The sequence below is a fragment of the Maniola jurtina genome, chromosome 1, assembly GCF_905333055.1.
Source record: "Maniola jurtina chromosome 1, ilManJurt1.1, whole genome shotgun sequence".
Classification (NCBI taxonomy): domain Eukaryota; kingdom Metazoa; phylum Arthropoda; class Insecta; order Lepidoptera; family Nymphalidae; genus Maniola; species Maniola jurtina.
Genome location: NC_060029.1, coordinates 15,794,134 through 15,806,109, shown reverse-complemented (window position 1 = coordinate 15,806,109; position 11,976 = coordinate 15,794,134). Strand labels below are relative to the sequence as shown.

Below are 11,976 nucleotides of genomic sequence, written 5' to 3'. Positions count from 1 at the left end.
GAAGTTTCTAATCGCGTGACACATTACGTGAATCTCTACCAGAGAATGCACGAGCACGCGCGGGACTGCGCGCGGATGCGCGAGTATCCGCACGGATGCACGATATTATTTCTATGACGACAATGTCGATAATACTTTGACTGTGAAAAATGCTCTGCGCTGCGCTCCGCCATATGTGCGCCGGCCCTTAGGCCGAGATCTATCGAGCGCACTTTGACTTTGCTCAGGCTTAAAATTGAGTTAAAACGAGACAGATTTATGTGAGAGATATATGTTTGTCTCGTTTTAACGCTGTCTTAAGTCTAAGCATATGGATCTCACGCTTAATCCAGGAAAAACAAAGAGGACTGGCATCAAAGAGTTGCTCTTTATCCTGTGAGAAACCAAACCCGCGATCCTTACTAAAGTAATGACCCTCTAGTCTAGTCTTTAACTGACTGCTAACGGTGAACGAAAACATCGTGAGGTACCCGGTATACCGGAAAAGTTCTTCATGATACTCTCAAAGGCGGGTGAAGTTTTGCTAATCCGTACTTGGCCAGGCATGGGGAAAGTCTAGACCTTTGTCATTCGGAAAGGAGACCCAAAGAGCATGTAATCACTACGTGAGCAGACCCGCGGGTCGATTGCGGTGGAATGACGGCTACAATGTCACAATCGCAATCACCCCAGTATTGGTTGACGCTCTGTCACTTGGCTACAATGCATATATAAAAGCCAATAACAACAATTGCGTAACCATGATTGATGCAGGTTTTAAGGAATCGAGCTACCGTGCTCTATAGTAGGCTGAAGATGGGTTGAGATGATGAGATTTTATTAAAGGATTAAAAAAAGAAAATATCACTTAAAAATAATTTATTGATATATCTTACCTAGGTGGGTACAAAAATTGCACATATTTGTTGTTTTGCAAGACGGTGGTACTGAATCTAAGCGCAACTAAATCAATAAATAGAGTATTCGCTTATTTTTCTTACCAATGTAATAAGAAAAGGACAGAAAAAAATAATTAACTTTAGAACTCTAATCTCGTGACCTTAGGTACCAGTCGTAAGTCTATTATTTGTAGAGTGAACTAAAATTTAGTCTTTGCTAGCAACATCAAAAAGAAAAAAGATGCAGACACTCTAAATTTAGTTTAGAGAAAAACATCTTATAATATTCGACGCCATTGTTAATTAAACAAAACTTTGGTCACTGTTTAGGATTGTAGCTGAGTTTAAAGATTAGGAACAATATGTATTAAAAACTATTGCGTAACATACTAACATATATAATTTTATGTTGATATAATTATTTGTGATTGTAGTCTGAACACCTATCGAACTAAATTTTTTTGAGTATTACAGCCACTTAAAATTAGGTATTTATAATATAATTAATAATAAAAAGGTACACGTTTAATACATTTCTAATTACTAAGTAAATATCAAAGAATACGGCTACATAATATTGCAGTAAAGAGTCTGTCTGCTACTTTTTGCGACCCATCCATTTAACCGATTTTGACGAAATTTGGTACAAAAATAGCTTGCATCTCGGAGACCGACAGCTATTTTATCCCGGAAAATCAGAGTTCCCGCGGAATTTTTAAAAACCTTCATTCACGCGGACGAAGTCGCTGCCATCACAATCTAGTTGCTTAAAAATGGCTTAAATACACGTAATTGTATGACAAATAAAATATGTGTTTATTATCACTTGGTATAATATATGGTTGGCTTTAGTGCGCGACAGTGGGCTTGCCATCTCGACCTGTCGCGTACTTATAGATATGAATTCTGACTGTATTCATTTTATTTTTATTACTATATAATTTTACATATTGTTTCTTAATATAATTAAGTACGATAGAATAAATGCAAATAATAGATTCTGATATTACATAAAAACTACAACTAAACAACCTGTAACTTGAGAAATCTTAGTATATTTTAGTTTGTTTGTAACGGAGAATTGTTCTATGAACTTCTATCGCTGGTGATTCTGATTAAGCTTGTAATTTGTAGTCGATTTTGCTCAAGCCGTTCCTGTAAGAAAAATAAAGGAAGGTTATTTTAATTAAATAGATGTAATTTGTAGGTATGATTTTAAAATAAAATCATACAGAAGGATCTCAAATTAAATCCACAATTCTTTCTAATCAATAATATATTACAACTAGAGGTTTTTTTTTGGAATATCACATGGAAACTTTTTGATTTTCCGGCATAAAAAGTTGCTTACGTCAATTGCAAGGACGCAAGCTACCTCGGTTCCACCATACAAATCGGTTAAGCGAATGGGTATTTAGGAATCCCGTGGGAACTCTTTGATTTTCCGGGATAAAATCCTATGTCCATCCCCGGGATATAAGCTAACTTTGTACCAACTTTCGTCAAAATCGGTTAAACTGTTGGGCTGTGAAAAGGCTTTGCCGCAGTCGGGTAAGAAGACGCAAACTTACGTCAAGTGCGCGACGTGTGAGGGCGTGGCGTGTATGAGCGGCGCGAGGCGCTCCGTGAAGCGCTGGAAGTTGCGTTCCAACTCGCGCTGGTACTCTCTCTGCTCGCTGCTTATTAGGTTTTTATTCTTGCGCAACGCGTCGTGACACCTGCGCACGCGCACACAACCGTTTATATTGTACTACATTAAATATTTATATTGCTGGTTCTTGCTGGTTCTTCTCGGTAGGAACGGCATTCCGAACTAGAGGTAGATTATTTTGACGATTCAAAAGCACTTGTAAAAGTTTAATTGAATAAAAATACTTTGAATTTGAAACTAGCTGGTCACGACTACGTCTGCGTGGATTTAGATTTTTTAGAAATCCCGAGGGAACTCTGATTTTCCGGGATGAAAAGTAGCCTATGTCCTTGCCCGGGATGTAAGAAAGCAAGCAAACAGACCGGCACACATTCGCATTTATAATATGAGTATTTTATTTTTTGTGTATGCCAGGACTTATGGAGTATAAATTTCCTAGCTGGTCCGCTTTACTAAGTTCAGGTGGAATATTTCTTAATGGATTTATTCACGCAAGCCGGTTTTTAAATCGTTTACTTTATCGGTATCACTGGTGTACATTGCTCAATGGCATTGTAAATGTTTGTCCACAATAAGTGAAAAAAAGCTCGTGTTAGAAGGTAAGATACTAACTTTTTAGAGAAATCTTTGAATGCGAGCCGGAGCTTGTTGGTGAGCCTCGTGGGCGGCTGGGTTCCCTCCACCACCGGCGCCAGAAACACCTGCGATGTAAACAACAATTATTAGCACTCAGTGGAGACTGCCGACAAAAATAAAAACTTAAAACTAAGAAATATTGTGCTTTTTATTGATTTTCAATTAATACAATTAATTATCAGGAATCAAAACCTCCCGTTGACCTAGGATCATGAATTTGGCAGGTAGCACAAGAAAAATCATGAACTCTGGTTACATCACAAAAAAAATCAAAACGGGTTATTTCTTGTACTATGCGATGGTACGGAACCCTTCGCGTGGAGTCCGACTCGTACTTAACCAGTTTAATACTACTTGAGAACTAAAACAGAAAAATTATTACCTAATTAAAACCCAGTATAAAAAAGTTATCGGGATATGTACTGAACCCTAATAGAGCATGAGACTCGCACTTGGCCGGGTTTCTGAGTAAAATTAGTCTCACCTGCGCCAATTCTAAGGGTCCTTGATTGACCGTAGTACCGATGCATCCTTGTAGAACCATTTGTAGCATTTTAGGGTCGGGGGGTTCCTGACTTGTGGCTGCAGCTAGCTCATGGATCTGAAATTATATGATTAATTTTACACTCGTAAAACATATTATATAATTAGTTTTGTAGAACAGCGTTGTGGGTACATTGTGTATCCACAACATTTAGCTGAGTTCGGGCCTTTTCGCTGGCACGACATATGATATATACTGTTTAAGTTAGATTTTAAGCTGTTATTATTTGTAATATGTTTATTGTATTTTATGTTGTGTTGCATCAACAAATACATCTTATTCTATTCTAGATGACCAAATGGAGGCTATGGCACTAATATTGTACAAAAATACTTAAATATAAGATGGCGGCCTCAAAACACTGTTCTGTTTTGCGGCCATTTTGAATAAGGATAAAAAAGCCTCAATAGCTTAAGGAGCGGACTGAATTCTTCAAAGTCGGCGGTTTAAACCCCACCCGTTGTACACTCCTTTTTTTTTTCTCGTGAGGAAAATCCGTCATGGATACCACCGACCACGGGGGAGCACAGTGGTTATGTCGGACTCCGACCGACTAAAAACCTCACGAAATTCCATTCCACCGCTGATGGCGGAGCACAAGGGACCGTAAACACCTCGTTACTCCGCCAGCGAATGTCCGCCTCAGCAGACCCACCACTGGGACACCACGTACCCCCGAACATGCCAAAACCACAGCACGCCAACCAAGCAGGCACACGAGGAGGTTACCTGGCTGGTACCCCTTGTACTATACTCCTAGCACAAGTTAAATGCTTAATTACAGGGGCCGGGGGAATATTAGTAATGATTAACATGGCTAATATTCTTCCGTCCGAAAAAGATCTGAGTTATTCTCAAGGCAAGCCTAGAGAAGTTGTACTTCAAAAAATGTTAATACGAACCTTCTTCTGTATATCTTCAATGGCTACTTCGATAGGCGTCAGTATTATTTGTGTGCGCTGCACTACCTGGGGATTGAATATATAAATAAATGTTTATTTAAACCAACTAGTTTTAGTAGTACTAATTTGTTAGTAGACAATTTGAATTCTTAGAAACTAATGTTAATAACTACTCTATATTATAACTTTGTGGGGAAAAAAAGACATTAAAAATTTACGTTAACAATAATTATTATGGCTTCAACAACACTTTACACTATCACACTACTAATATTATAAAGGCGAAAGTTTGTGTGTATGCGTACGTATGTTTGTTACTCCTTCACGCAAAAACTACTGGACGGATTTGGCTGAAATTTGGAATGGAGGTAGATATTATCCTGGATTAGCACATAGGCTACTTCTTATCCCGGAAAATCAAAGAGTTCCCACGGGATTTCGGAAAACCTAAATACACGCGGACGAAGTCGCGGGCATCAGCTAGTGAATAATATGTTCAAGCATTGGTGAGATTGGAGCATCCTACTCACAAACATGTTCAGGATGCGGTTGGCACTTGAGCTGAAAACGTTCTGTACCAAGTGGCATAGTTACCTGTATCCTAGTTTTGACATAAGGGAAGTGGTGCGCGGTGGTGAGCAATGTTTTCCGCTTGCACTGCTCGCCCAGCTCCCCGTGAGCTCTGCCCCCCGCCGTGAACGGCGTTGCGTACATAAACCGTTCTGTAAGAAAACAAACATGTTTCACCTCTCACGCTCCTAAAGAAAAGAATAGATTTTTATTCAAATAAACTATTACAAGTGCTTTTGAATCGTCAAATAATTTAACTTTCCTCTTTATGTTAAGTAGACTTGCGTTAAAATCTATAGACCGCATTTTGACTTTGCTTAGACTTAAGTAACTGATAAAACTAGACAGCGTTATACCGCGTTAACAGAAACATGCCAGGTATATAAGTTGGCATAAATCTGTTCCGTTTCAACTGCAACTTAAGTCTAAGCAAAGTCAAAGTACGCTCTATAGATTTCAGTCTAAAGGCCTGTATCATAACCGCCAGATAAACTTTATCTAACAAATAAATTAACATACATAGACTGCTAAAATCATAACCCTTCCTTTTGGCTTCGCCGCAGTCGGGTAAAAAAAAGCGTAAATCCTGACTTATTCGGTGAGTCTTCTGAATACTGTTCTAGTAGTTATATCAACCGGATGCGTTTTATACAAGTTCCAAGATACAACGCTCAGACCAGCTGGGCCCCGAGCAAGATATCCGTTCGGAGGAAGATTTCCTTATTGTTACGGTCGGGCCTACGACACACCCCCGAGCAAGTGGTAAAAAAAATACTAACTGATGTTATAGTTGCGTTCGTAGTGTGTCAGTCTTGTGCGTAACTCGTGCGGCTCGAAGTACGGCTCGACGTATGTGATTTGTATGTACGCCTTGTCTGGGTCCAACGCGCTAACGTCCACCATATTAGAGTCCTTGATGATTACTACATTTTCTGTCCCAAAACGCTGCCCGTAGAAGTTCTAGAATAAAATAGAAAACATTTTTACTCAAATAAATATTTACAAAATGTTTAAATCTATTGTTGTCACCTTTTCTTTCTGAGAAAGTCATCCACAGATTTAAACATTGTTTAATATAAAACAATGTTATAAAAACCAATTACAATATTGGGTTCTTCAATCTTTTGTTTCTTCTTCCTCCAGACATTGTTTTCATGTCTGGTTTGTTCTAGAATCTTCCAGAAAATTTATAGCACTGGAGAAGTTGCTATACGTTGCCTAGAGGATTTTGTACGTCGGACTGTTAAAAAGACTAAACACTTGGTCAAATTCACCTCAAGTCTGCTGAAGATCTCGGGTAGTTTGGTGAGCGCATGCTCCTTATAAACGAACTCTTCGCCGTCCAAGTCGCCGAACCGCGCGCCGTAGAACGACACGCGGAAGTACGTGCCGAATATTCGCTTGCCGTGCAATTGCTCTATACGGGTGAACGCCTCGTTCAGTTTGCTGGAAAATCACATAGCTATTATTCAAAATTTAGATTAAAAAGCATGGATCGAACTTGGAAGGTTCAAGGCGTATTAACATATGGAGCGTCCAGCCTCGCGCTTGAGTGTCCAAGCATATTTTGCACATTTTTTTGCACGCGCTCACATGTAAAAAACATTTTTACGGCTTTTTTCTAAAAGTTAGGGTATAAACTATTGACCATCACAAACTAACTAGTGTTTGTATTGCTATATAAAGCAATATGTGTAAATTCGCTAGCCTCATTAAAAAAATTGTCGTTTTAATCTAATATTCAAGTTGAGCCTCGATAGCACGACGGTTGAGGAGCGGACTGAATTCCGAAAGGTCGGCGGTTCAAACCCCACCCGTTGCACTATTGTCGTACCCACTCCTGCCACAGCTTTACGCTTAATTGGAGGGGAAAGGGGTGATGATTAGCATGGCTAATAGTTTAAAAAAAAAAAAAAACATTGACTTGAACATCCTAATTTGTAACTATCATACCCGTGTATATTGGCCAGCTTCTTGTAGTCGCGGTTGTCCTCCGCGATGGGTATGAGCACCTTGTACACCTCGTTGACAGTCTCATACATGCCGGCTGTCATGAGTTCTCCTGCCGCGTGCTCCAACAACGCCTGTCACAAATTATAGTCTAAGGTCACAAATTTTGTTCGTGTAAAAATTAGCATGTCGCTGAAGTGACTTTGAAGTTTTTCCTTTCCCAAAGTCACCGCACCTAAAGAAGTTTTCACTTCAAAAATGAATTATACAATAATAGTGTTTGGACTTCTTTTTTGTTTTTATGAGTAAGTTTTAATCCTTTTTGGTACATCAAAAAATTCTTTGAAAGTCAAAACATTTTTCGCAAAGAGAGAGATTTGGTAGGTAGCAATGTTTTTTAACACAAGTAAAGGAAAAAATCCGAAAACCGTGGATGTAGTTACATCACAAAAAAAATTTATTAATCATCGAAATTATTGTTTACTTAATCACATCATAGATGGCGCTGCCCGTTATTAACTCGCAGTGAGCTAGATGTGGGGTCAAAAAGCGTTATTTCTTGCACGACGGTAGGGAACCCTCGGTGTACGAGTCCGACTCGCACTTGACCCCCTTTTTTGTGTTACCTGCAACTCATTAGCAGTGAGGTGGTGATGCAGCGGGTCGGCGCAGCTCTCGTCGAGAGCGTTGTGCGTCACTTTCTGCAGCAACGCGGCGCCGCGACCGCCCGACCGCAGTTGCTCCGCCACTAACGCGGCTCCGTGTACTAAGCACATGCCAGCTTCTAGATGGTTCGATCGCTGGAATTAAGACGTTCCGCTAAAATCTTCTATCAATAAAGTACTAGTGGTTCGGCTACAAAATAAGGCTGAGATCTGTAAAGCGCACTTTGACTTTGCTTGGACTTAAGTTTCAGTTAAAATGAGACAGATTTATGTCAGCGATATAACGCTATCTCGTTTTAACAGTGTCAATGCCTGAGAAAAATTACTTTAATCTTTTCAGAGTTAGCGCTCTTTATATTAAAGTTTTGGCAATTCGTACGGAAAATCAGGCAGGCGCCCTCTCGATAGCTTCGAAAATTCACAGTGTGTTTTAGAAATTGTAGAAATACTAACTCAAGCATTTATGGTTTAAAGTAGTTCGTAGTTACATGGTTCAACGCTTCGGTTGAAAGGCATAAATCTAGGCTGTGTTGACAGCTACTATGCAGTACAAGAGGTTTAGCAAAAGCTTTTCTTGAAGCGGAGGGTCATCTTAAGCTGGAGTACTGAGGTACTGACCTCCATATTTTTCTGAGCCAAGCCAGTGGTACGTCCAGGCTATGCTGATAGCCGCTATGCAGTGCATGAGGTCTAGCAACATCTTATCCAGAAACTTCTTTAACTTAACCTCAATACTGACCTCCATATGTTTCTGTGCCATGTTGCTGAGCCAAGTCAGCCGCAAGTCCGGGCTGTGCTGGTAGCCGCGCGCTATACGGTGCATGAGGTCTAGCAACATTTCTGGGTCTTCCTGGAATTCCTTCATCTTGACCGTGTCGCTCAGGATCATGTGGAGGTTGAACACCAGATCTTTTACCTGGAGAGAGATAGACTATTTATTACTTTGTGTGTGTGTACAAAAAGAGACGAAAACGAAGAAAGGAGATGAGAAGATATGAATAGAAATAGAGACGATGAGATTTGAGAATGATGAAATATTGTTAGTGACTTTGAAGGAGAATAAGGAAAGGAGAGAAGTGTTAAGAAACTTTCAATTATAATTTATATAGTTTAAAGAATACTAGGAGTTTCTTGATTTCTTTTTACGTTTATTTAATTTTACTTCAATTTCTCCAAGTGAAATATCGTTGAAATTTCTCGCAGACCATTAAGCCTAAAGACAGGTTTCCATGAAACTTTTGACAGAAGAAAAAGAAATCTGTCCAGATGCTATCATCTACTACAATTTAATTTGTAATCATACTAAAATTTAATTTATATGAAAACCATCTACTAGGGTAAGATTTTGGTGTAACTAACGAAGCGTAGTCACTAAAGGCCGATTCACACCAATTGCGTGCGTAAACCCCTAACACACCGGGTTACGCATACGTTCACGCTTTACGCAAGCCGTGTGCCATGTTTCATACAGTTTCATACGTTACAACGCAAAGGTACGCGCTACGTCTATGTTTACGCAACTTGTGTGAACGAGCTATAAGTAACTAAGCTTCTAAATAAAGAGGGGGAAAAAAAATTTACTTGTTCAGGGAAGTTGGTGTCCTGCAAGTCCTGATCGTGCTCGGCGTACATCAGCACGGTCTTCAGCGCGCGCCGCAGGGACTCCTCGCTGAACGTGGTGGATGTGCCCACCAGGGATGACAGCGACATTGTCACTTGCATCTTTACGCGGCTGAAGTTCTGTAGAGACAGTTTCAGGGTTAGTCGACCATTTCCTTGACTTGGCATGTAATCAATTTGAGACTTTTATGAAAATACAAAGCCTTGCTCAACGGTTGAGGAGCGGACTGTATTCCGAAAGGCCGGCGGTTCAAACCCCACCTGTTGCACTTATATGTGTCACCCATTCCTGGCACAAGCTTTACGCTTAATTGGAAGGTAAATGGGAGTATTAGTCACATTACAATGGCTAATATTCTTTTTAAAGAAAAAAAAAAGAAACAACGCACACCACGCATTACTGTGTGGTGTGCGTAGCAACGCGATCAGATGTGAGAATTGACGAATTGGAACGTGCTTCGCATGAAATGCCTGCCTTTTTATCGACATTGATACTTATATCACTACCCATATTATAAATGTGAAAGCGCGTTTGTTTGTTATTTTATTAGTTTGTCCTTCAATCACGTTGCAATGGAGCAACGGATTGACGTGATTTTTTGCATAGGTATAGTTAAAAACCTTAAAAACCTTTTATCCCGGAAAATCAATGAGTTCCCTCGGGATTTTTTAAATCCACGCAGACGAAGTCTTGGTTATTGAAATAGTTTTTGTGAAATATATGTAATATGAAATTATAAAGATAAGGTTACTCTTTCTCCCGCTTCTACTCACGTTCCCGAGATGGTAATGGTGCCGCATAAGAGCGTAGAGTGCGGCGGCCGCGTGCGCGCGCGTGCTGGCACACAGCGCGGCGCAGTGCCGCAACAGCACCCGGCACGTGCCCGGACCGGCTTCTTCCGAACACCACGACCAGCCCAGCTGGAAAACAATACCTCGTTATATTATAATGTAGATAACGGGTATGGATCCATGGGTCCACCATCTTCCGTGATTACGACCCTACAGCGGTTGCCACATTTACAAGCAGATGTTGCTTCTAAATTCAGTCATGAACAAACGCTCGATGCATGAACCCAAGCCTGATAACTCACGACGTACGCACTAGATGGCAGCACGGGTAGCTATTTTTTTTATTTTATTTTTTATTTACTCCCAGAAAGTTGTAACATTAAAAATAAAAATAAAGAAAAAGTGGACAGGGAAGCACTTATCTCTATAAGAGATCTCTACCAGTGACCCTTGGCTTAATCGGAAGCTCAAGTAGAACACGCAACTCTCAATCGCATTGACGGAGCGTTTATCAATCTGCACCTGTCGGCCCAGCTGGCGCCCCGAGCATAACACCGCTTGGTGGGAAATTTTCCTATTGTTACGGTCGAGCACACAGACACCGCTCCCGTACACCCATACAACTGGGTCGCAATATCGAAATAAAATCATCAAATTAATCATGGTATGCACCTATTATCTACACTAAAATATGTCGTTAAGCCACGAAATAAGCTTAAAATCATTAATATCTCATAAACTTGACGTCTCACGTAAAAATGCTCAAGCTTTCAAATGTTATTCTCGAAATGGACGTCTCACGTAAAAATGCTCAAGCTTTCAAATGTTATTCTCGAAATGGATATACAGGAGAATGTTAAAATTACCTGCAATAGCTGAAAGAGAGCATGTCCACCATCATACAGAGAAAGTATGCTTCCTTTGGACTTTTACCCTAGTCTTACTCCTAAGATTAGTGGTTTTTTTTTTTTTTAAATTATATAGACTAGCGCTTGGCTGCAATCAGACCTCCTAGCAAGTGATGATGCAGCCTAAGATGGAGCGCACTTACCTAGAAGTTGCCTATTCACTCTTGACTAGAAGGAAAATGACCTCTTGCCTAATTTTCTAACTCAGTGTCTAACACTGAATGATAGTCACCGAGGTCATAACACGAAAAAACAAATAACATAACAATACCGAAACCATTGAAAATAGTTCAAGAAGAATTTAGCTTAGGTAAACACAATCAGTAAAGATATTTCGTCGTACCTTCAATATCAAAGCTCGCACCGTGGCGAACATGTGCTGTAACACAGTAGCGCTCTGGTTCCGTTGCAGCGCGCGCAACAGAACTGCTAGGGCGCCGCTACACGCCTGTTGACCTCCTTCTAGACCACTGCATGACTGTGAAAGAGCTCTTCATTAAATGGTCGCTATATAGTGTTTTTTAATCATTTGGGTTATTATGGGGACCTCTAAAACTAAGGAGATACGAAAAACTATCATCAGTAGCCGGCTTTGTAGAGCGTTGTCTCTATCACTCATACCTATGTGACGTATTGTCGGTCTCATCGACAGAGAGAACGCTCTACGAAACTGCTAGGTTGATCAATATTTCCTGCCGGGTACTGTATACAATATTGGCTAGTGTCAACTTTTTGTACAAAATGGTAAATATTATAATATTGGACAATATTTCTTTACACATAAATTGACTCCTATTGTGTAAGGATCAAATCAGACAAAAAACAGACAGTTAAAAAGTATTACCTGATACTGCTTAGCA

The 11,976-nt window shown here is 40.1% G+C and overlaps 1 protein-coding gene across 3 annotated transcripts in view; it reads right to left on the bottom strand.

The window, feature by feature from the left end:
* Positions 1 to 843: 843 nt before the first annotated feature.
* The window catches only part of LOC123864538 (dedicator of cytokinesis protein 7), a 29,420-nt gene continuing 18,287 nt past the window's right edge, over positions 844 to 11,976 (bottom strand). For all 3 annotated transcript variants that reach the window (XM_045905053.1, XM_045905064.1, XM_045905075.1), the window contains 14 exons: positions 11,460 to 11,594; positions 10,191 to 10,337; positions 9,378 to 9,536; positions 8,536 to 8,712; positions 7,758 to 7,931; positions 7,135 to 7,265; positions 6,456 to 6,627; positions 5,961 to 6,141; positions 5,206 to 5,333; positions 4,612 to 4,677; positions 3,650 to 3,766; positions 3,142 to 3,230; positions 2,450 to 2,596; positions 844 to 2,033 (listed from right to left, as the gene is read on the bottom strand). In XM_045905053.1, coding sequence (XP_045761009.1) covers positions 1,994 to 2,033; positions 2,450 to 2,596; positions 3,142 to 3,230; positions 3,650 to 3,766; positions 4,612 to 4,677; positions 5,206 to 5,333; positions 5,961 to 6,141; positions 6,456 to 6,627; positions 7,135 to 7,265; positions 7,758 to 7,931; positions 8,536 to 8,712; positions 9,378 to 9,536; positions 10,191 to 10,337; positions 11,460 to 11,594 — 1,863 coding nt within the window. In that variant the 3' untranslated portion in view covers positions 844 to 1,993. The remainder of the gene's footprint in view (positions 2,034 to 2,449; positions 2,597 to 3,141; positions 3,231 to 3,649; positions 3,767 to 4,611; positions 4,678 to 5,205; positions 5,334 to 5,960; positions 6,142 to 6,455; positions 6,628 to 7,134; positions 7,266 to 7,757; positions 7,932 to 8,535; positions 8,713 to 9,377; positions 9,537 to 10,190; positions 10,338 to 11,459; positions 11,595 to 11,976) is intronic.